The sequence below is a fragment of the Bison bison genome, unplaced genomic scaffold (genome assembly GCF_000754665.1).
Source record: "Bison bison bison isolate TAMUID 2011002044 unplaced genomic scaffold, Bison_UMD1.0 scf7180017864371, whole genome shotgun sequence".
Lineage (NCBI taxonomy): Eukaryota > Metazoa > Chordata > Mammalia > Artiodactyla > Bovidae > Bison > Bison bison.
In genome coordinates this window covers 13639517-13664313 of record NW_011494943.1, presented here as the reverse complement: position 1 = coordinate 13664313, position 24797 = coordinate 13639517, and the positions used below count along the sequence as shown (strand labels likewise).

The window sequence follows — 24797 nt, the reverse complement described above, 5'->3', positions numbered from 1 at the left end:
TGCCGACGCATTGCCTGAGCGGGTGCGCCGGCGGCTTCCGGTGTGGGTGACGAGTGGTGGCCGAAGCAGGGGGACATCAAGGGACGCTCAGGCGGGGACCATGGCGGACGGCGGCTCGGAGCGGGCTGATGGGCGCATCGTCAAGATGGAGGTGGACTACAGCGCCACAGTGGATCAGCGACTGCCCGAGTGCGAGAAGCTGGCCAAGGTGAGGGGAGGCCGGCTGGCTGTTGGCGGGCGCCAGGGGCTGAGTCACGGCGCCAAGCTTGCTTAGGCCTCAGGGGGCCTCCGGGCTGGAGCGCGCATCCCGCTGTTGTCTGTCCGGCCCGAGTTAGGCCTGCATAAGCAGGACATCCCAGGTCTGCCTGACCAGGAAGACCCCGCAGTGGGAGTACCATAGTACTTCCAGCTTCGCAGACCCTCCCCAGGACAGATGGTCACTTCATTCCCGTAGAAGTTGGGGCTCCAGTAGTATTCTTGGCCTTTACGTGGATACCGTTTCCAGTTTTCTTTAGTAGTTCCTCAGGGTTTAAGGCGGCTTCAGCATTCAGGGTGGATCAGAGAGTTTAGTTCTATTGCTCTTGCCCAGTCAGTTTCTCTTGTTAATTTGCGGACGGATCGTGGCGATGTGCTTGGCCTTTGGCCAGGAGAAGGGACGGAAAAGTGATAGTACGAAGGGGATTAATTCAGGACCCCTGTCCTTAAGGAGTCCGTGTACACAACGAATTAGACGAGTCGCACACGCTCGTGAGTGCCATATGAGTATGAAAGTGTTACTGAAAAACAGAAGGAAATTGTTCGTTCTTACTGATGGTTTAAAGAAGGATTTTTCAGAGAAGCTGACGTTTGTATTATATCTTGAAGAATGAGTAATTCTGGAATGGGGAGGAGTCATCCTAGGAGCGGGAACTTGGCGAGTAAAGACAAATAGGCACCAAAGTACAGAATAACATGATTAGCGGAGGTCTTGAACTGTAGTTTAGCCCAACTCCTTATCTCCCATGAAATAGAAATTTTACTTGATCCAAGCATTTATCATGTCCCCACTACTGTGTGTCAGGCAACTTTGTGTATGTGTGTAAAGAAACCAAGGCTCAGAGTTGTCTGTCGATGGTTACAGTTAGTAATAGGTGGAACCAGGGATTTAAACCTAGGTTTGCCTGACTAGGGCTTCCCTTGTGGCTCAGCTGGTAAAGAATCCGCCTGCAATGCAGGAGACCTGGTTTCGATCCCTGGGTTGGGAAGATCCCCTGGAGAAGGGAAAGGCTACCCACTCCAATTTTCTGGCCTGGAGAATTCCATGGACTGTATAGTCCATGGGGTCACAAAGAGTAGGACACGACTGAGTGACTTTCACTTTGCCTGACTAGGGTTTGGATGGTTGTTGCATCAGTTCCATTATAGGAGGTTGTTAAGGATTATGCTCAGGCCTCCTGAAATTCTTTGATCAATCTATCCACAGTCATTTATCCCAGTTCATCTGGGATGCATTCACTAATAGAGTTGTTTTGTCTATTATGGAGCTTTCTAGCTAAGTACATTAAAACAATAAATTCAGGGGCAGGAGGAGTGTCAAATAATACTTCACCTTTAGTTTTTAGAAAGAACCCTTTTAATGCTTCCCTTGTTCCCAAAAAAAGAATGTAGTAGGGCTTTAGAAAAGTCAGGGGTAGGAAAAGATGATGAAGTTGATAGACCTGTATTTCCTAGGTTTAGTACCGTAAGGGGAAGGGAACCACAGATTCATCTCTGAGCTTTCTAGCTGCTAGTGTAAAGAAACATCACCAGTTACATAGAGGTTGGAAAACTCAAGACACCTCCAGAGCCGGACAGATAACCGCTGACGTTTACTGAGTGCTTTCTGCAGTGCCAGGTCCTCTTCTAAGTGTTTGTTTACACCGATTAACTCATTTGATCCTCACCATAGCCCTGTGAGGTCCACATTGTTATCATTCGTATTTCACAGACAGGAAAACAGTCTAGGGGAGGTTAAGTCACACGCTCCAGAGTCGTACCGATAGTAGAGTGATGGATCCAGGATACGGACCCAGGCACGCTGACTCTAGAGTTTCTGCTCCCACTGAGCTGTCCTGCCCCGTGAGCAAAGTGTGGTGAAAAGCGGAACTTCTGAGCACCTGCACTGGGAAAGCGGGCAGGAACTCTGCACTTAGGTTCAGCTTTGCCAACGGAGGGTGAAGGCCAAGCCTGTCAACTCTGCTTATTTGTGGGAGTGACCAGAGTATGGGCTTTTGTATGAATTGGCTCTGTATGTAGAAACTGGACACTAAACTGCTTTGAAGCACTGTTTGAGGCAATACCACATAGATGAAACAAAACATATGTTCAGTCCAGAGTCAGCCCCAAAACCACCTCTTTGGAATTATAGTGTCCATAAAGAAGAAGCTAATTGCTTTAAAGGAGTACAGCTATTCGTAGAACTAAGATGAGTGTGAAAGAAAACCTTCCCCTTACCAGTCTCTTCTAATAGCCTACTGTGTGCAAGACCCAGTCAGTGCTAGACACTGTGGAGAGTATCAAGATGAATGGATAAAACTCTTGCTCTCTAATCGCTTATAAGCCAGTAAGAAAAAAATAATGTTGCTGCTACAGTTGTTTTAGTGGTCAGTGTATGGCATTTATTTACAACATTGTGGTTATGTTCAAGATAGTTGAATAGATTTGCAAACTCAAATGCCAACTGATTTTTTTTAGGTATCAAGTTGATGGATATGTTTGAAGCCGGGAATGTTGGGACCTGTTAAACTTAAAAAATTAGAGCCATTTTGGTGTTTCTTTTAAGCCACTGTGCCTGTTGAACACAACAAAGTGTAGATGTGAATTTTCTTTGTGGGGAGGTGGGACAGGGGAAGAGGGCTGGGGCATGGAGGGTAGAAGGCTTCTTTTAATGCAGACCACAGTTTTCAACTTTTGGATAAGATAGTTGTCTTAGTTTTCTTTAGGGTATGTTTCTCTGTTTTGCTTTTTATTCATCATTTTATATTCTAAGCATTCTGCTAATCATGAAAAACTTAAAGCACTACATTTCTGCATTGGAATGCATGGAATATTTTAACATACATTCTTTAATATAATTTTATTATATATATTTTTTGGCTGTGCTGGCTCTTCGTAGCTGTGTGGGCTTTTCTTTCAGTTGCAGAGAGCGGCAGCTACTGTCTAGTTGCAGTGTGCCGACTTCTCACTGCGGTGGCTTCTCTTGTTGCCCAGCATGGGCTCTGGAGCCCGTGGGCTTCAGTGGTTGCAGCTCCCGGGCTCTGGAGCACAGGCTCAGTAGTAGCGGCTCTTCAGCTCAGCTGCTCTGCGGCATGTGGGATCTTCCCAGATCCGGGACCGAAGCCATGTCTGCTGCACTGGCAGGGGGGTTCTTTACCACAGCACCACCAGGGAAGCCCTAGCATACATTCTTTTGTTTTTCATTGTGAACCCATTAATAAAACTGAAGGAAGTTTTGTTATCTTCACTTCAGAGAAAACTAAGGCTCAGGTAGATTCAGCGGTTATCCAAGGTCTAGAGAAGAGTCAGGTCGAGCTGAGGTCTCCTGGCAACAGGTAACAAGTGTTCTTTTTGCTATGTCCTATGGCTTCTTTAAGAGACTGTCATGTCTGTGTTTAAGACATTTTATAAATATGGAAGGCAACTTAAGATAAAAGATTATGTGTGTAGAGAATAAGAATGTATCAGGTGAGAAAACCACATAGAGCAGAAGCCTTCAAAAGTCCAACTGAAGTCTAAACCCAGGTGGTAAAATTGCCAGATCTAGGCCTTTTGTATCTCTTACAGTTGTGACCTAGTACAATTGTGTTTCTGTGTCCTAACACTCACTCAGCAAGCAACAACAGTAACTAATAATGTTAGCTGTTATGTTGATGGTAACATTCATACATCTGAACGTTCAGGCATACCTTCATGGGTATTGCTTCAATCCTTACACCGACTCTCTGCGGTAGGAACTATTATTACGCTCATATCACCGAAGAGAAAATTGAGGGTCAGAGAGGGTAAGTGTCTTGCCTGAAGTAAGACAGTGGTAGATCTGGAATTTCGACTCAAGGAGACTGGCTTCAGAGCCTGCCCGGGTTTTTTGTTTGTTTTTGTTTTGTATTTTGGCCACTCAGGATCTTAGTTCCCCTGGACTGAACCCCTGCCCCCAATGGAAGCATGGAATCTTAACCACTGGACTGCCAGGGAAGTCCCTGCAGAGCCTGTTTTAAACCTTACATTCTACTGCTTCTGTGATTGGTGTTTGAGGACCCTATATGAGATTGGTTAGATAATAAAAGTGATACTAGTTTGTGATAATCGTTGTTGTTTCACTCTTTCATTCAGGACTTAAAAATTAGTCTGGGAGGGCCTTTTCTGAACTGTGGAGATATAGCGTTTAACAGTTCTGGCTGTAGAAGGTTCCCCTCCTACCGCGTCCCACTTTTGGATCACTGTGTATTTGACACCTGGGTGTTTAGGGACTACTTGCATTCCTAAATTAAATATATCCTTTGTTTCTCCCTCCTCTTAATGTCTTTTCATTTCTTTTGGTTACCTGCAACTTCTTCTCATGGTTAATACTAAAAATAAAGAGGAGGTGAAATGAGAGAGTTTACTTGATTATCAGTGGCTTGGACAAAAAACCTCTTCAAGAAATAGGTCATTTAAAAGCATTAGATTGGCATTTCACTTCAGTTATTTGTGGTTAACATGTTATTAGCCTTTTCTTATTTGGGTTGTTTAAGGAGACATTAAAAGATCAGGTCATTTAGGAGTTAAAGGACACAAACATATAGAGCGTGCAGATCCCCAGCATGTATTGATGCTGAACAAATTCCTTAGTCATTTACCTCACTGACAAGGATTATTTTAATGAGAAAACGGAGTCATAAGAGTCACATGTTCTAACAGGTTGCTTTTGGTAGCTCTAACCGTCTTGTTCCTCTGCACTGAAAGGCAGCATCGAGGAGGTAGGATTGCAAGGATGACATGTGAATAGAGAGGAAAAGGAGGAGGAAGATGTTTAGCCATAGGATTGAACGTGGAAGATTGGGTGAAAAGTGGGATGGTTTGAGAATTGGGAGCTGCATTTAATGAAATTGATGATAGTGTCCCTCAGCACTGAATTGTCAGCTATATAATTTGTCACATTCTGCTTACTGTAACAGTAAGAATCAGGAATTGTAAGCCGAGATCAAATGAATAGTTCAGGTCAACGTGGGTTCATTCGACACATGCTATGCGCAAGTTGCTGCAAGGTATACAATCAAACAAGGGTATATGTGTCCAACTCTTTTAAGATCTCACGGGATTGTAGCCTGCCAGGCTCCTCTGTCCATGGGATTTTCCAGACTGGAGTGGGTTGCCATTTGCTTCTCCAGGGGATTTTCCTGACCCAGGGATTGAACCTGAGTTTCCCGTGTTTCCTGCATTGGCAGGCAAATCCTTTACCACTGAGCCACCTGGGAAGCCCCAATCAGACAGGTGTTAGTCACTGAGTTGTGTCCGACTCTTTGCAACCCCATGGACTGTAGCCCACCAGGCTCCTCTGTCCATGGAATTCTCCAGGCAAGAATACTGGAATGGGTTGCCATTTCCTTCTCCAGGGGATCTTCCCAACCCAGGAATCGAACCCAGGTCTCCTGCTTTACAGACAGGTTCTTTACTGTCTGAGCCACCAGGGAAGCCCCAATCAAACAAGGTCTAGCCCTAAAAGAACTTACAAAACACTTTGGAGACATGGATATTAATAACTATGTACAGGTGTAAAGGGGTGCACCAGCATGCCTTCAAAAACACCACTGTAAGTTTGGGTAGGTGCCGAGCACTGAGCTAGTGGCGAACAGTACAGACACAGCCCCCTGCTCTTACTGAGTACATTCTAGTGAAATTAGACGGTGAACATGAAGATGGAAAAGAGTTTGGGGTTATCAGCTGAAAAAAAATGCACAGCCTTTAAGTTGAGAATTATTTCTTAATTTGGGGCATTCCTGAGGACTGTCGCCCAGGAAGGCAGCCACTCAGATATCTCTGAGAGCCTGTTCCAAAAAGTTAAGGGAGGAATTAGAACATATAGGAGTTTTGGCTGGGGAAAAAAAGAAAATCAAACATGTAGTTGAACATCAAATGATTATTTCTAATCACCAAAACAGACAGGTCAAGTTAATGGTTTTAGATTTTTTCTTTGTAGGGGAAGATGCAGGAATCTGAGCTTATTGAAATCATTCTTTTGATACGTTATCTTATCTAGGGCCAGTATCCTTTAGTTCAGGTAGGTGCCGGTCTTTGTCCACAGAGTCATTGCAGACCGCAAAGTCAGCGGGCTGGAGTGTTACAGGGGGTGCTGAGTGACTGCTGACTTTAGAGAGCAGTATCAAAGAGTGCCCTTCTGAGACGGTGACAGTGACATTTAATGTCCCATTGATACCGGTAGACCTCAGCCCTAGAATGGTGTGTGATTCCTTCCTATATATGGCACAGTTCTTTAAAACCCGTATTTTTGAATTAAAATACCACATGTAGTAAACTCTATTCTGTGAATCAGTCGTGTGACTAATGGTAATTACAAAAGTGACAGGAGGGTACCATTAGTAAACAATACTTTGCATTTTAGCTATTCTTGCACTGCGTTTTGTTGCCAAATAGTAACCATTTCCCTGTGGAAACTACAGTTGACCCTTGAACAACACAGGTTTAGATTCTTTGATTTTTATGATTTATTGGCCTTTAGCTTTGGAGAATTTATAGCCCTGTTCTTTGTTCTTCTGCTCTGATGGACAGAAGCATTTAGCCAGCATTTATTGTGTACAATAAATGTACATGAGCCTATATAGCTTTCAGAGCTGGTCTCCCTTTTGCATAGGAAACTTTGTTAAAATGTTAGTAATTGTATATGTTTCAGATTGAATTAGTAAATTCATACAGTGGCTATACAGTACATTTTCTGTGTTGCATGGAAAATTCATATGGAAAATATGGAAACAACATTTTGAAAAGTTTAAACATTATTTGTGCCCTTAATTCACAAATTGTTTAGTTTCTTTCCTTCATCAGTAAGAGTAGTACTCTGGCTTCCCTGGTGGCTTAGAGGTAAAGACTCCGCCTGCCAATGCAGGAGACGTGGTTTCCATCTCTGATCCAGGAAGATTCCACAGAGCAACTAAGCCAGTGGACCACACCCCTTGAGCCTGTGCTTTAGCGCCTAGGAACCACGTGCTACAGCTACTGAAGTTCGAGCACTCTAGAGCCCGTGCTCCAAGACAAGAGAAGCCATTGCAGTGAGACGCCTGCTCGCCACAGCTAGAGAAAAGCCTGCACAGCAGCCAAGACCCAGCACAGCCAATAAAAGAAGAAAAGGGGATAGTACTCATGCATCATCTGTGAATGTCATTAACATAAAAATAAATTTCCTTACGGTTAGAAAAGCAGTTTATAAATGAAACCCTCCTCATCACTTCTAGTTTATTCAGTGTTATTAATATCATTACCTTAAATAAATGCAGTCTCTGTGTTGTGGGTTGGTCTTGTTTTTACCAAAATGTGTGTTTCCTAATATGATGGCTTATTTTAGTCCTGGTGTATGATTATCTAGGTTTATATTATTTGAATTTTATTATTCTCATTTCTTAATGTATGCCCCAGGGAGAATGTTTTGTGTTTTTTTTTTTTTTGAATGTTTTGTTTTTACATGAGACAGAGGTTACTATCAGTTCATGACTTGGTATAGCATGCATACCAAGTGGGTATTACTTGCATTGGTATTACTTGGTATAGCATGCATTACCAAGTGGTAATCTCAGGTGGACTTCATTTTCTTTAAACACACTTTATTTCTAAAGTCATTTAAAAATTAAACCAGGGTTTCCTATCTTTTTACCACCAAATACCCTTTTTATTTCTCCTCAGAGCTCTGTGTTTTAAAATATTTTTGATGAATTTAAGGCACAGGTGGCTGCCAGTTAAGAGTCTCTGTTCAGAACAAGATAAACAGGTGTTACCACTCTGAAATGATGAATTAGAATCCAAAACAAAGACTTGTTGTTTTTCTTGGATGTTAAATCATCGCTTTACTAGATTCCATTTCTCCTAGGCATTTTGAAATGTTAAAAATAGCTTGTAGGCCCCAAGTTGGGAACCACTGACTTCTGGAACCCTCTAGAGAAGCAGGCAGTATCATGAAAGGGAGAAAAAACACAACACTGTGCAGGTGGTCTCTGTCCTCTAAGATAGACTATTGACTTTGTCTTTACTGTTTCAGAAATGCCTATGTTAGACTAAATTATGTGGCTTTGCGTTGGTGGTGGTGTTTTTATTGTTCATTTACCTTTTGTTTTAGGAAGGAAGACTTCAAGAAGTCATTGAAACCCTTCTCTCTTTGGAAAAACAGACCCGAACTGTGAGTAGATTATAATGAAAACCTCAATTGCCATTAATTTCATTTGACATTGTTCCATTAACTTAAAGTGTATTTTCATTCTCACAGGCTTCTGATATGGTGTCCACATCCCGTATCTTGGTTGCAATAGTGAAGATGTGCTATGAGGCTAAAGAATGGGATTTACTTAATGAAAATATTATGCTTTTGTCAAAAAGACGGAGTCAGTTAAAACAAGTGAGTTCAAGATTGGTCGAAAATAAATACATTCAAATTTGAATAAGGACTTTTAGAAAAAGAAAACCTTTCTATGAATCTATTTTAAACCTAATAATGTTAAGTCAACATTACAGCATTTAGAGAGTTTTAAAAAATTCTGTCCATATTCTCATGACAACTGCTTTTATTTTTTTTCTTCTAGTCTTTATGTAGTTGCATATTTTTACAAAATTGCTTTGAGAATGTTGATGCAGCTCTTTTCTAGTTCCATGTAGCTCCTTCATAGTTATTTTAAATGGCTGTGTTATAAACCATCAAGTTGATTAATTATAATTTAGTTAATCATGTCTTTTATTTGACACTTAGTATTTATCTTATTTTTGAGGCAAGATATTTTGTTTACTTTTCTGCTATCTTTAAATATGCTGAATATAACATTTTCCTGATGACAAGAGTCTTGATAAGTGTTATCAATGGTTATGCTGTGCCATTTAGAATCTAGATTAGGGGTTGGCAAACTATGGACCAAGGACCAAATTCTCCCTGCCACCTTTGTAAATAAATTTTTGGGGCCGAGCCACACCCATCTGTCATGTATCTGTGGAGTTATAAGACAGAGCAGAATTGTTGCTACAGAGACCCTTTGGCCCATAAAGTCTAAAATACTTACTGTGTAAATGTTAATAAAAATATACAGAAGAGGTTAGCTGACCCCTGACGTAGATCATAGACTGTTAGAGCTGGAAAAAATATAGTCTAGCCTGCTTGTATTACTTGTCTGGGAACTATGGGCAAGAGATGCTATGCTTTTCAATGTCACATTTTATTGGGGTGAGCATGGCTGGCTGTGGCTCCTTCTCTCCACCCAGATGATGGAACTGTTTTATCTTCTGCTTCTGCCACTGACCCTTTTTCATGGCTTCGTTGCTATCACTGCTACTGTGAAATTGTGGTTTTCTCTTCCCCACACCTTTAGTCTGTTGCCGCTTCTTCCATACTTTTCTTCTTGGCTGCAAGAAAACTAACTAGGCAGCCTTCTGCTGGACATGGCCAGACATGCCCCTCTCACCTGGCCTTCTGTGTGATCAGCTCACCAGTTATCAAGGGGGTAAAGTCGTTGTGACTGAGGTTTTCCTATCCTTTATTGATTTGTTACTGAGTATTCAGTACTTCTTAGCTAAGGGAGGGTTTTTTTTATATATAGGCATTGCAATATATAGTTTTTTGGGAGACCAGATTTGACCACAGCACTTCCATAAATAAAATATTTCCTTTTCCTGTGTGAGGAATGAATTTAACTTGTGAATGGATTTTTTTATTTTAGGCTGTTGCAAAAATGGTTCAACAGTGCTGTACTTACGTTGAAGAAATCACAGATCTTCCCATCAAACTTCGATTAATTGATACTCTACGAATGGTTACAGAAGGAAAGGTGAGTTTTCTATTAGTATAACTCACAGTGAGATAAGTACTGTCTTACCTGTATTCAGAGATACTTATGTATTTAAACATTTTAAGTACACATGTATGTACTTTTGAGATCAAATGCACAAAATGCCATCACCTTAATCTAACCCATACCTTTGTACATCTAGTGTCTTCCCACATGCCAGTGAATATAAGTGACAATCTTAGTATATCCAGATTTTTCTAAAAATTAGTCATCTTATCCCAATTTTACATTTGCTGATATTAAACATAAGGTTATTTCTTCACGTCACCTAGATATGCTTGAGAAATCTTTGTTTGGTGTAGCAGAGGTTTCATAGAGTGTTGCGGTGTGAGGTTAGCTTTCAAAATTTCACTCTTTTTAAAATGCATCTGTATTTTTTTTTGATACCCCCCCGCCCCGCAACCCAGTCTGTGTTTCTCTAAAAAGGGCAAGCATGAAATGGTGACTGTGGTAGATACATTTCTTCCTAGGTAGATTTTTGTGGTTTGAAGACAAAAACTTAGTTTTGTATCTAACTTATTACCTCTCTGACAGTTTAGTTCATTAAATGTTTATTGAGCACCTGGCTGTATTGTGCGAGGTGCAAAACAGGCAGGACACTGATCTTAACGTCAAAAGAAGTGAGTCGTAGAAACAGTCACTGTGCTGGGCACGACAGCAGCAGTGTCCCTGCAGCACAGAGGTGAGGATTGACTGGCTGCGGACCTCAGGAAAGCCTCAAAAGAGTTGATGGTGGCTCACCTGGCTTTTTAAGAATGAATACTAATTCTGGGACTTCCATGGCGTCCAGTGATTAAGACTCCATGCTTCCACTGCAAGGGGCACAAGTTCAATCCCTTGTCAGGGAACTAAGATCATCCCCCATGCTGTGAAGTGGCATCCAAAAAAGAATGAATACAAGTTCTATTGGGCCAGGATGTAGGGAGATGGACATTTTAGATATAGGGGAAATTATATGCAGAGATAGCAAGTGAGAAATGCTTCATACATTTAGGAAACTGTAAGCATTTTGTTATCATTTGAGAGAAGGTTTTGGGAGTGAGTGGGGAAAGGGGTTGTTGCAGAGAAAAGGCTAAGCAGGTCAACAAGCATGAGCATGAAGGTTAGTCCCCTAGCCTCTGTTAGGCTACAGTTATATTTTTAATGCTTCATTTGTTGGAAATTATAAACTGAACATTACATATAGCTATGAAAAATGCTAGTAGCTTTTAATAGTTTACAAGATCAGATATTTTTAGAGAAAGTAGCCTTGCATTTAAACAAGTCAGAATGAGAGTATTGGTTGAATTACAGTTACTGGACTGCCTGTGCTCTTTGCAGAGTGTTATTTTTCAAATAATTCTTTTAAAGGTGCTTTCTGTGGCTGTGCCATTCTGTGGCACTGTCTTTGCTGTTTGGCCCTGTTATTTGTTAAGCACAGTGGTTTCCTGCTTAGGTTCTCAAATGGAAGCTGAAAAATATGGATAATGTTTTATAGAGATGTCTTCTTTAAAATTATGTGAGTGTGAAATGTAAAATGTTCATATGAGGAAGATAAGTGCATGACAGCTGCAGAGAAATACCTTGTTTGATGATAGTTCAGTTTTGCCGTTTCAATTTTAACATGTTTCTGTAGGAATTTGGATAATATGAATTTCTTGTATTTGTAGATTTATGTTGAAATTGAGCGTGCTCGGCTGACGAAAACGTTAGCCACAATAAAAGAACAAAACGGTGATGTCAAAGAGGCAGCCTCCATTTTACAAGAGTTACAGGTAAGGAGCTGCATTTTAGGGTATGTAAAATTTTCTATTCAGTCAGCAGTATTTTCTTATAATTGCTTTTTTGGGCACCTTATTGCTTTTTTCTGAACCACCAAGATTAAGAGTGAGTACTGTGGTGTGTGAGGTTATTCAAGCAGCTGGAAATTGTGTAATTATGGCTCCAACTATGTTTGTTTAAAAAGTTTTGAAAACTTAAGATCAACAAATTAGTCTTAACTTTATGCTATTATTTGAACATTTCAATTCTCTTTAGAACTTAAACCAGTAATTCATGTACATCTCGCTGTGCCTTAGAAATTTACCATTAATCACTGGCTTCATTTTTAATGAATATCTGATTGGTGGTCAGTTTCTAGGCTACTGAGTCAAAGGAGTTAAGTAACTATAGTCACTGTCCAGAAGCGGTTGAGTTTGGATTCACACTAATTCAGTTTGACTTCAAGTCGCCCACCCCCCCAACACACGTTTTTCTTTTCAATTAAAAGACTTTATTTTTTAAAGCAGTTTTAGGTTCACAGCAAACTGAGTGGGAAATACAGAGATTCCCCATGTATCCACTGCCTCACACCACACACAACCTCCACTGTATCAGCATCCCAAATCAGAGTGGTACCTTGTTACGTCATTGACCCTGCACTGATACGTCGTTAGCACCCGGAGAGCATAGTTTTACGTTAGGGTTTACTCTTGGGGTTGCCCACTCTATAGACTTGCCAAACATAATGGCAGGTCTCCACCATCATGTCGACAGTGTCATACAGAACAGTTTCACTGCTTGTGAAGATCCTCTGGCTCTGCCTGTTTATCCCTTCCTTTCCCTAACCCTTGGCAACCACTGATCTTTTTATTCTCTGCATAGTTTTGTCTTCAAACTCTTTTCCAAGCAGGAGAATTACATGCCTCATGATTCAACATCCCTTGTGAAGTATCTGTGCCCCCAAAATTAATCTCAATTATACAAATGTTTAACTACTAGTTTTTAAGGTATACCAGGGACAGAGGAGCCAGTTAAATGATACCACAGGAATGCACTCCACAAACCAGGGACAGAGGAGCCAGTTAAATGATACCACAGGAATGCACTCCACAAACTCCAGACTCTAGGGAACTATAGGATGATTGACTTGATTTCTTCAACAAATAAATGGCAAGGAAAAAAAGAGACATAAGAAACATATCTATAGATTGCAAAGTATGAGCCTTACTTGGATTCTGAGTTGATTAAAAAGTAAATGAGACTATTATAGAGTGACTAGATATTTAATGATACAAAGAATTTTTATGTAAGAATTTTTTTCAGGGTTTATCTTTTAGAGATACCACATTGAAATATTTATTGTCTGAGATTTGCTTCAAAGTAATTGACACAGAGAGAGTGAGTGAAGATGTAGAAATGAAACATTAATGGTTCACTGTGTGTGTGTTTACTTTCCTTAAGAAATTACAAAGGAGAATTGGTGTATGTAGAGTGCTTAGCGCAGTGTTGAATAACTAGTTTTAGAATTTACAAAGGAGAAGCAGTGAAATAAAAAAATTTTAGACCAAATTATAGGAATAACAATAGCCTTACTTCAGTCTACTTTGTAAAAGTGTCATTCTAGATTTTATAAATCATTTATAGTGTATGTGTGCCAGATATTATATTAGGAACTTTTTCACAGTACTTGATATAATTGATTCTCTTGTATCATGTATATCTACTTCTACATCCATAAGGGGTCACATCGGACTTGTTATCTGAATTTTAAAAAGACTGATGCCTCTTTTTTATGTAATAGTTTCAACTATTATATAGTTAGCTTGCTACTGACATCTTTTTCATATTTAGAATTGTCATTTCTTCATTAGCCGTTAGGAAAATGCAAATTAAAACCATGATGAGATACCACTACATGCCTATTCAGTTCAGTTCAGTCGCTCAGTTGTGTCCGACTCTTTGCAACCCCATGGACTGCAGCACGCCAGGTCTCCCTGTCCATCACCAGCTCCCTAAGTTTACTCAAACTCATGTCCATTGAGTCGGTGATGCCATCCAACCATCTCATCCACTGTTGTCCCCTTCTCCTCCGCCTTCAATCTTTCCCAGCTTCAGGGTCTATTAGAATAGCTAAAATTAAAAACTGATAGCACAAAGAGTGGGTGGCGATGCAGAGCAACTGGAATTCTCACAGATCGCTGATAAGAATGCAAAATGGTGCAGCCACTCTGGAAAACAGGGTGGAGGTTTCTTATAAAGTTAAACTTATGTTTATTGTATAACCTAGCAAACCTATCCTTGGGTACCCAAGAGAGAAAAACTTATGTTCACAAAACTCTTTCGCTAATGTTCAGAGTAGCTTTATTTATGATAGGAAAAAGATGGAATTAGCCCAGATGTTTTTCAGCAGGGGAATGGGTAAACTGGGGTTCATCTATGCAGTGGAATACTACTTAGTCATAGAAAGGATTGAACCGTTTGATTTACACAACAGCTTGAATGAATCTTATTTAAAGCATTATGCTGAGTAAACAAAGATAGTCTCAAAAGGTTGCATATTTGACATTCTTGAAAGGACAACTCGGTAGTGTTGGAGGAGAGATCATTGGTTGTCGGGTTATGAGTAGGGGCAGTGTGTGACTGAAGGGGTACATCAGAGTTATTCAGGTAATGGAACTGTTCTAGGTTTTGATTGTAATGGTGACTGCAGAAATCTGTACATGTGTTAAAATTTATAGAACTTTACACCAAGAGGAAAACATCCATTTTACTGTATAATAATTTTTTTTAATTGTAATTTCCTGAAGGAAACTAGCTTTTTATATCATCAGCAGCACTCTCCCAATATGCATGAAGTTTCTTATTATTTATCAAGTGTGAATTTTTAATGACTGTTTAACTTTGTTGCAATTGTAAACTATTACTAAACATTATAAACTTGGGGATTTACTCTGGTAGGTGGAAACCTATGGGTCAATGGAAAAGAAAGAGCGAGTGGAATTTATTTTGGAGCAAATGCGGCTCTGCCTAGCAGTGAAGGATTACATTCGTACACAAATCATCAGCAAAAAAATTAACACCAAATTTTTCCAGGAAGAAAATACAGAGGTAAGCCTATCTCTTACTGTAAATTTACTTTGAAAATGTTTGGGAAAAAATCCATAAACCCCATTTTGTCGATATTTTACAGAAATTAAAGTTGAAATACTATAACTTAATGATTCAGCTGGATCAGCATGAAGGATCGTATTTGTCTATTTGTAAGCACTACAGAGCAATCTATGATACACCCTGTATACAGGCAGAAAGTGAAAAGTGGCAACAGGTAAGAATATATTCTTTTTTTTAAGATAGAGTCTTAAACTTGATATTGAAACTTATCAGAAAGAATTTGCATTTTTAATTTATTTTGAAATAATTTTAACTTCAGTAATTACATGCAGGTGTGTGGTCTGCTTTCTGTTCATTGTGTTGATAGTTCACTTTAGCATTACTGACTCAGATGAACTGTGGCAATACTCTATTTATGACCTTTGAAGAAGTGTAGGCTTACTATTTAAGACATGTGCAGCCATTACCTTCTAACTGGGGTCATAGATAAAGATCCAGCATTACTTTGGAAAATTATTTTGCAAAACTTGTGAACAGTGTACATGTGGATTCCACCTTTTTATTGCTAACTTGTTATAAGGACTTTTTCTTTTATACATTTATTTTTTAAAATGTTTGGGGGAGGGATAATAATTTAGGAGTATGAGATTAACAGATACAACCACTATATATAAAATAAACAAGGATATATCATATAGCATAGGGAGCTATATTCAATATCTTGTAATAACCTACAATGGAAAGGAAACTGGAAAACAATACATATATTATATATATAACTGAATCACTTTGCTCTGTAACTGAAATCGTGCTCAGGCGCTCGGTTATGTCCGACTCTGTGACCCCATGCACTGTATCCCGCTTGGCTCCTCTGTCACAGGATTTTCCAGGCAAGAATACTGGAGTGTGTTACCATTTCCTTCTCAAATACCTGAAACAAACACTAACTAGATCACTAAACTTCAATTAAAAAAAAAAAGCCAACCCAGGTAGTAATTCACATTACAAAGATTCACTGTATTTGTTTTATAATAGTTTTATGAAAAGTAAATATTACCAAAAAGCCCTATGAAAAGATCAATCTGGTAAGATTTTTCCCCTAAGACTTTTGAATATACTATTAAAGATGACTGTATACAATTATTCCATGAATTTTCACTTTCTGCCAGAGTTTTCATTTTGTTTCTAATCTTGCCTATATTCTGTTGAATTGCACAACTTTTTTAGGCCCTGAAAAGTGTTGTCCTTTATGTTATCTTGGCTCCTTTTGACAATGAACAGTCAGACTTGGTTCACCGAATAAGCGGTGACAAGAAGTTAGAAGAAATCCCTAAATACAAGTAAGTACTTTTATAATTAGTGTAGTATGTCTCAGTAGAAGTACTATTTTGAAAGACTGGTTAACTTAAGTGTATGCTTCTTAATTGATGGCTGATAGATCATATTAGAGAATAAACTCAGGGAAAGTAAAGTGGTTTTGTTGTTGTTGTTAGGACTACATTAGAAATTAACATAATGAGATTATAACATACTCTATTCTAAGCCACTTATCAAGAAGAAGTTTTTATTTCAAGCTCACTTGAGCAGATCTTGTTTAACTATTCAGTCAGTTTTATCATAGTAAATGTTTGGGGCTTTGTGATTTTTAGAAGTACATGCTTCTGAAAATCTGTTATATAAAGCAGACATGGGCTTTATGCGCTTCTTCTTTTATCTGTTTCATTAGTAAGTTTACAGTCAGTTAGTCCAGCAATTCGCAAATATAATATAGGAGAGAGCAGAATGATAAGTAGGAGAAGGCACTTTCAGAATTACTGTGGGAAAAATGGTAGCAAAGTTGGTAAAATAAATAATAATCACCTCGTGTCTTGTTCTACAAAGCTTTCTAAAAAATCATCTTTGATATTTTAAAATTTGCTATTAGATGAAATGCAATCTTTACAGATTTGGAATAGTAAGTTTTCTGTAATTTACAGGGATCTTTTAAAGCTTTTTACCACAATGGAGTTGATGCGCTGGTCCACACTTGTTGAAGACTATGGAATGGAATTAAGAAAAGGTTCTTTAGAGAGTCCTGCAACTGACGTTTTTGGTTATACAGAGGAAGGTGAAAAAAGGTGGAAAGACTTGAAAAACAGAGTTGTTGAACATGTAAGGATCTGGCATGTTGTAAATAACAATTTAGAAGCAAACTTTGGCAAATTTGAGCTTAAAATTTTATTTCTCAAATGTTTCTTTTAGATGTTATATCTTTAATTCTTCACTTCAGGATTCTTTTTTTTTCCCCCCCTATGCCTAGTGTGGTAGTGATGTAAGTTTGTTGTTCAGATATTTATTGTCTTATTTCCCAAGCACATCAGAATTATCTTATCCCCTTGTCATTTTTCCCCCACCTTTTTAGCTTTTCAAAAAAGATATCTACGTGTTACCATGCTGCATTTTGAGAGCACCCCTCAGGAATACAAACTTTTATAGTAAATAAAGCAGAAGGAATTTCTTAAGAATGTGAGGGATGGATGGATGGGGGTGGTTTCTCACTAGTACTGACTTGGTAGTTTTGGAAACAGGTAACATGTTTTAAACCCAACCTCTGATCTTCTTGGGTGTCACTACAAATTGAATTATGTCAACCTTCATTCACAGAACAAAAGTTGTGAGCCTTCTGTGTGCTACACTGTACAGAGTGCTGGGACACATGGGAGAATAAGACATGCTCTCTACCTTCCAAATGTTTAAAAATGTATCACAGTGCAAGAGGCACTTATAAATTATGTATTATGGTACAAGTGTACATGGATGAGAGGGGAGCATAAGGAGAAAGTTGATTGGTTCCACCAGGTAGAATGGTCAAGCTGGACTTACAGGAATTGATGGGTGAGGTAAGATTTGTGAGAAGGGTATGTAGGTTCAGTGGGCAGGACGGGAGGGCCGTCCCTGTAGGCAGATGGGTTAGTCTGTGCTGGGTCACAGAGGCAGACCAGCCGGGGAACTTGGGGACCTCCAAGGAAAGGGCTCAGTGAGAAAGGGCTTTGGAGATACGGAAAAGGTCTTGGTCATAACAAAGTTTGTACATCCAGTAGTAAAAGCTGAGAGGATAATGACCAGCTTGTATTTTATAGCGATTCCTCTGGGAGTAAGTGTGAAGAGTGAATTTGGAGAGAGAAAAGACTGGAGATAAGAAGACTAGCTAAGTGAGAGGGGCTTTGGGGGCTTGAAATGAGTGGATGGAATGGAATTAACTATTTTAAAGAAGACAGACAATCGAGTTTGGTCATTGATGAGAGGATGAAGGAAAAGCAGGAAGTCTTGAGTGATTCTTATTCTTCCTGAGAGGTTGGTGTTGCCATCGACCCTGATTAGTGATGGGAGGAAGTGCAGCTTCTTCAAAGATGAGCTCATTTTTCCTTGTGAGTGTGGCTCCTTGTTAGTAAGAATACTCAAAGGGCACCTCTAATTTTAGCATCACTTCCAGTGAAAATTGGGAAATTTAATCCAGGTTATCTTTATGTAGTTACAGTGATGATAGTATTTTGAGATGATCTTTTTAAAATTTTAGCCTTTTAAACATTTGTATCATAGTTAGAAAAACTTAACATTCAATTCTTACATTTAGCAAAAATATTTTAGTACAGTTACAACTTTTAACAACTAATTTAGCTAAGCCTGTGTTTTAACTATATGTATTTTAAAAGAGTTGTGGAGTGCGCTCAGAATAACTTAAAAATAACTGCAGAAGCCAAAATATTGAAATATTTAGTTTTGTTGTGGACATTTAGAACCGGCTTCATTCCAGTGGCAGACTACAGCAGAATAAAAGCTCTGAGTCTTGACGTTTTAATTAAACCTACTTGGATAGGAAAACAAATGAGCTTCTGGCTTTACTGACAGCTGTGTCCTCCACGCCCACCCTTCTTTCCTCAGAATATTAGAATAATGGCCAAGTATTACACGAGGATAACAATGAAGAGGATGGCGCAGCTTCTGGATCTGTCTGTTGATGTAAGTAGTAAATACCATTGTTTGTAACCATTCATTTTGAAAATCAATTGACTTGTAAAAATTGAGTGAGCAAATCAACTTCATTTTATTATTTTAAGTTTAGGTGATAGGTTTCCCCAAGCTATCTTGAACACCAAAGAGTAGCCTAAATACCAAGTTATAGTTATGTGAATATTATACTACTTAACATCTCTATTTAAATGTTAGTTTTACACTGATTAATCTGAATCTAAAGTATATATTTCTATAATAAATACATCTAGGTTCAAAAAGTGAACTGTAGAAATAAACCATATGAGGGAGACTTGACTGCAGTTCCCCTGGAAAGTTGCTAGGACATGTTAGGGGAATATTGTATTCAGGTCTGGGTTTCATGTTGGTAAAATATACACCACCAAAGAGATAGGAGTTAGGCAAAGTGTATAGTCAACAGGAGGTATCCTGACAGTTTAACTGCAAATGAAGAATCTTGGAATAGTTTGGGTTAGAGGGCTTGATCCTTGGTTAGTTCATTAACTCTTCTCGTTTCTGGACAAGGCCGCCAGAGGCCTTAGAAGTAAAGTGCCTTTCCTTGGCTACCTAGTTAGCAAGTGGCAGAGCATATATTCTAACCAGTATTTCTGGAAACAAACTGTATAATACTGCTTTTGTTGGGAAACATTGTAGAAGGTAGACCAAGTTGCTGTTGACAAAGGCTCTTGAACAGTACCCACAGTATTAAGTTTGTGGGGAGATTCAGACTGAGCCCTAGACTCTCAGTAAGGTAAGTACATTATTGCAGGAAATCAATTTCTAACTGTTAATAATGAATTTTAGCCCTGCATATTCTTGAGTGAAGATAATTAGAAAATGCTTTCCTTAAATTTTATTATCTAAATTATCATGTCTTAAACCAACTTGTCTTTCTCTCTTGCAGGAGTCAGAGGCTTTTCTCTCAAATCTAGTAGTCAACAAGACCATCTTTGCTAAAGTAGACAGGTTGGCAGGAATTATCAACTTCCAGAGACCCAAGGATCCAAATAATTTATTAAATGACTGGTCTCAGAAACTGAACTCATTGATGTCTCTAGTAAACAAAACCACACACCTCATAGCCAAAGAGGAGATGATACATAATCTACAGTAAGGGTCTCCATGCCCTTAATGCTTTTAGAAAAGAGTTAAAATTGGAAGTCATTAAAAAAGAAAGACTTTTATGGTGTATATGTTGGGGTTTGTTTTTTTTTTCTTTTCTATTCTCAGCTCTTTTGTCTAAAATTTAAAAGATAGTGAATATGTTTGAGGCCCCTTTTGACCTTTTAGTACCTTAATTTCATTGTTAACTTTGCATTTGGTGCAGAAATACACAATACATTTCATCATCTGAGTACTCAAAAAATTGTCATAACTTACCTAAATACATTTTTCTGTCATTTGAAACCTTTTTAGCTACAATTTGTTTTCATTCAGCTAACAACCGTAATTATTATAATAAAAGCAGTCTATGCACGTTTACTTTCCATGGTTACCGTGTTTCTAAACATTTTGTGGGATAGTGATTTAAATGTGTTTTTTAAAATAAAATAAATTTTGTTGTAAAGCTATTGATTATTTAGTAGAATTTAAAAGCAACATAGAACCTGTAAGAACATTTGGGATAAAGTTGTGATTTGTGAAGAATCTGTATTTTAGTATTGTGGCAGAAAGTCTCTAGATTGTGTACAGCGCTATCTGGTAGGCTATAGACTCTTTTTTTATTTTTTTGAGTCAGGCTGTTTGAATCGCAGTACTTTCCCTTTCCCTGACTTGGCCAGTTGTTGAACTAACTGTATTGACTAAGTTTAATACACAGTCATTTTTCTAACTCCTTGTGGCTTTAACCATGTCTAATTACCTCATCAGTGCTCCAATTTCATTCTCTCCTCATAGGAGAGAATTCCATTATATGCACACTAGGTAACAAGCTAAAATGCATTAAAAATGACCCCAAAAGACTTCAGGGCACCCTCTTAGCAAATGAGATAGTCTTGACAGTTTTTAAAAAACTATTATTAAACAGAAGTAGTTTTATTGTCAAAAGAAACATCTGAGATCACTTACTATGAGCAAATTTTAGAAGTTTTAAAATTTGATTTCAGAGAAAATGGAAAAGGTTAGGTTATTTAAAATGTATCTAAAGAAAGTAAAAGGTCTTTTTTTCTTAATACAAGTGAAGAGGGGAGGGGAAAGACATTCTGGAAACAACAGTTTTCATAATTCCATTTTCCATTTAATGGTCACTAAATTATTCTATTTCATGATCCCAGGGCTGGGAACAATTGTAGAATCTCTATTATTTTTGTTGAGTCATCAGTGAATAATAACAATATCAATCTAATTTTATTCTTTAGAAATTTAATGTATTGGCCACATTAATAACATTTGTTATCACATATAGCTTAGATGGTAAAGAATCTGCCTGCAATGTGGGAGACCTGGGTTGGGAAGATCCCCTGGAGGGCATGGCAACCCACTCCAGTAGTATTGCCTGGAGAATCCCCATGGACAGAGTTGGATGACTGAGCGACTTAAGCACAGCACACAACACATCTTTAAAAACTAACCAAAAATATGCCAAGCTCAGAAACATTAGCACTAAGAATATGGTTTTTAATTTTCTTTTCAATGGAAAGGATGGAAAATAAAATCATTTTGTATTGTTAGTTTGTAAACTGAATTGGAACTAATTTGAATATCTTTTCACTACTTCATCTTTCTAGGGACTCATTCCCCTCGTACGTGCCAAACCTTGACTATTTGGCCAAATATGTTGCTATAAAGATCTCAAGTGCTCCTCTCCTTTGCTTTTATTTTAACATACCTTCAGACTAAGCTTTTTGTGTGTTCTCATTTGGGGCCACTTTAAGTGTGCCCCAGTGACTAAATCCCACTTGATTTGGTTAACTGCTCATCCATTTTTTTGTTTTTTCTGTCCAAGCAAACAAGAATTACTACCAATTTCTTAGTGTTAAAAAGATCCATTAGCCTAAGGCAGTAAAATATTTGGGATGTTTAGAACCTAAAATCCTGCCCCCCCCGCCCCTGCCCTTTCTGACCTAAAGCTGCATGGAAAGGATAGAACCACTCGGTTTTAATACAGAGAATACTTGCCTTACTGCTTTCATTAGGTTACTAACCAGCAAGAGAGGTAACAAGGGACTTTTTAATGAAACACCTTTCACCCTTTTATTTCTATATCATTTATGCTTTCAGTCATTATTTCTGTAATTTCCATATGCTTTTTATTGAATCGAAAAACTCATCTCTAAAATTCATACCGTTCCATTCTGTCTCTTACAAGTGTTAAATGTATGATAAAAGAACATATTTTAAATTGTTTTCAGCTTCTGGATATAGCTGCAATAAAAGCACTAATTTGTGGTATTTAAGAAAACCTGGAGAATAAAACTCATACTTTAAAAGATTTCTTTTTTCAATTCTTTTACTGTTTATAACAAAAAGCCACAGATAATTACCTTTTTTCTTTCAAAATCATGTTACCTCTCTAATCCTGTTTTTAAGCAATGAGAAGACATTTTGTACATTGCAACTGGTTGGCTTTTCCCCCTGGATTCTTCCTGATTTGGGGTTGGTGACAGGCTGTATCTTAATTGTGTTTTGACTAAGGGGTTTCTCACTTAGCACACCTGCGAATCACCTGTAAGGCGTGTTCCAACATGGATTGCTGGCCCCACCCCCAGAGTTTCTGTGAAATTTAATCTTACAGTTCCAGTGAATTTTAATTTCTAATACATTCTCAGGTGATGCAGATGCTGCTGACCCATGCACTACGCTTTGAGAACCGATCCTTGACCACACTTACAGTAAATGCTAGAAAAGAACCATGTTAGGAATGCCGATATATACTGTGGTGAGGAGGAACCTTGAAATGTGCCAAGTGAAAATAAGTCAGATAGGAAAGGTCATATATGGTATGATTCCATTACATGAAATACCCAGAACTGGTGAAGCCAAGAGAAAAAAAGCAGACTGGTGCTTTGCTGGGGCGGGGAAGGAGGGAATGAAAGTTACTATTTAATGGATAAGGGGTTTTAGTTTGGGGTGATAAAAATGTTATAGAACTAGATCCACGTGGTGATTGTATAACATTGTGAATGTACTATTTTCTACTGAATCACTTTAAAATGGTTAATTTTGTTATGTGAATTTCAACAGGTTTTTCTTTCTAAGGTAAGATCATGGCGTGTAAATGCAAAGTATGCGTATCAAAGATTCTATTCAACTTACAATTAATAAGGGAACCAATCAGATGTTAAAACCAGTTCAAAGGGATATTTATATAAGAATAAAACTGCCAGACACTTCCCTGGTGGTCCAGTGGTTAAGGCTCTGTGCTTCCACAGAAGAGGGTACAGGTTCAATGCTTGGTCAGGGAACTAAGATCCCACATGTTGCGTGGCATGGCCAAAAAAAAAGTTCTTCTAGCAGAAGAAAATTTATTTAGTTCAGAAACTTAGATCTACATCAAGACATGAATAGCACCAGTGAGAAATTTTAGAAGGATAAAAAAATATTTTCTTATTCTCAAAGATAATTGTTTATTAAAAACAATAATAATGACAACAGACTGGGTGATCACAGCATATGTGTAAGTGAAATAAATGACGGCAATACCACAAAGGGTGGGAGTGCTCTGATGGAAGTTACCTGTGCTGCGTGTGCAGCAGGATCTCTTTATTTAAATGTGCTGTTGGTGCTGCTAAGTCGCTTCAGTCGTGTCCGACTCTGTGCGACCCCATAGACGGCAGCCCACCAGGCTCCCCCGTCCCTGGGATTCTCCAGGCAAGAACACTGGAGTGGGTTGCCATTTCCTTCCCCAATGCAGGAAAGTGAAAAGTGAAAGTGAAGTCGCTCAGTCGTGTCCGACTCTTAGCGACCCCATGGACTGCAGCCTCAGTCCATGGGATTTTCCAGGCAAGAGTACTGGAGTGGGGTGCCATCGCCTGCTTCTTTAAATGTGCACTTAATTTAAAAATGTATACTGCAAGCTCTAAGATAACGACTAAACTGTTTAAAAAACATATAGTTAATGTCCTACAAGAGAGAAATGGAATCGTAAAATGCTCAGTTAAAACCAGAGATGGCAGAAGAAGGAAGATAGAAACAACAAATACAAAGCATAGAAAACTAACAAACGTGTTCAAAGTACAGAGGTGGAGAAAGACATGCCATGCTAACACTAACCAAAAGCAAGCCGACTTACCTTTTATAAATTTCAGACAAAGCAGACTTCAGGGAAGATACTAAGGGATAAGAAAGAAAGAAAGTGAAAGTAAAGTTGCTCAGTCATGTCCAACTCTGACCCCGTGGACTGCAGCCTATCAGGCTACTCTGTCCATGGGATTTTCCAGGCAAGGGATAAGAAGGGGCATTAAATAATGATAAATGGGCTAATTCTCCAAGAAAATAGTCTAAATCAAACCAAGCCCCAACCAAAAGACAAAGACTGGCTGAATGGATACAAAAACAAGACCTCTACATATGTTGTCTATAAGAGACCCACCTCAAAACAGGGGACACATACAGACTGAAAGTGAAGGGCTGGAAAAAGATTTTCCATGCAAATTGGGACCAAAAGAAAGCAGGAGTCACAATACTTGTATCAGATAAATTAGACTTTAAAACAAAGGCTGTGAAAAGAGACAAAGAAGGTCACTACATAATGATCAAAGGATCAATCCAAGAAGAAGATATAACAATTATAAATATATATCCACCCAACATGGGAGCACCGCAGTATGTAAGACAAATCCTAACAAGTATGAAAGGAGAAATTAACAATAACACAATAATAGTGGGAGACTTTAATACCCCACTCACACTTATGGATAGATCAACTAAACAGAAAATTAACAAGGA

At 38.6% G+C, this 24797-nt stretch overlaps 1 protein-coding gene across 1 annotated transcript; it reads left to right on the top strand.

The window, feature by feature from the left end:
- On the top strand, positions 1-22342 carry PSMD12 (proteasome (prosome, macropain) 26S subunit, non-ATPase, 12). The gene is made up of 11 exons (XM_010856398.1): positions 1-208; positions 8339-8398; positions 8486-8614; positions 9921-10028; positions 11699-11803; positions 14748-14897; positions 14980-15114; positions 16128-16240; positions 16877-17051; positions 18822-18899; positions 19816-22342. Exons 1-11 carry the CDS (start codon positions 101-103, stop codon positions 20023-20025), a joined length of 1371 nt encoding a protein of 456 aa, XP_010854700.1. The 5' UTR covers positions 1-100; the 3' UTR covers positions 20026-22342.
- Positions 22343-24797: the final 2455 nt, after the last annotated feature.

What these genes read in the sequence shown, in the direction of transcription:
- PSMD12 (XM_010856398.1), top strand. Translation starts at nt 101, where the DNA reads ATGGCGGACGGCGGCTCGGAGCGGGCTGATGGGCGCATCGTCAAGATG. An exon ending in GAATGGTTACAGAAGGAAAG is followed by an intron (nt 10,029 to 11,698) that starts GTGAGTTTTCTA and finishes TTGTATTTGTAG; the next exon opens with ATTTATGTTGAAATTGAGCG. An exon ending in AAAACAGAGTTGTTGAACAT is followed by an intron (nt 17,052 to 18,821) that starts GTAAGGATCTGG and finishes TTCTTTCCTCAG; the next exon opens with AATATTAGAATAATGGCCAA.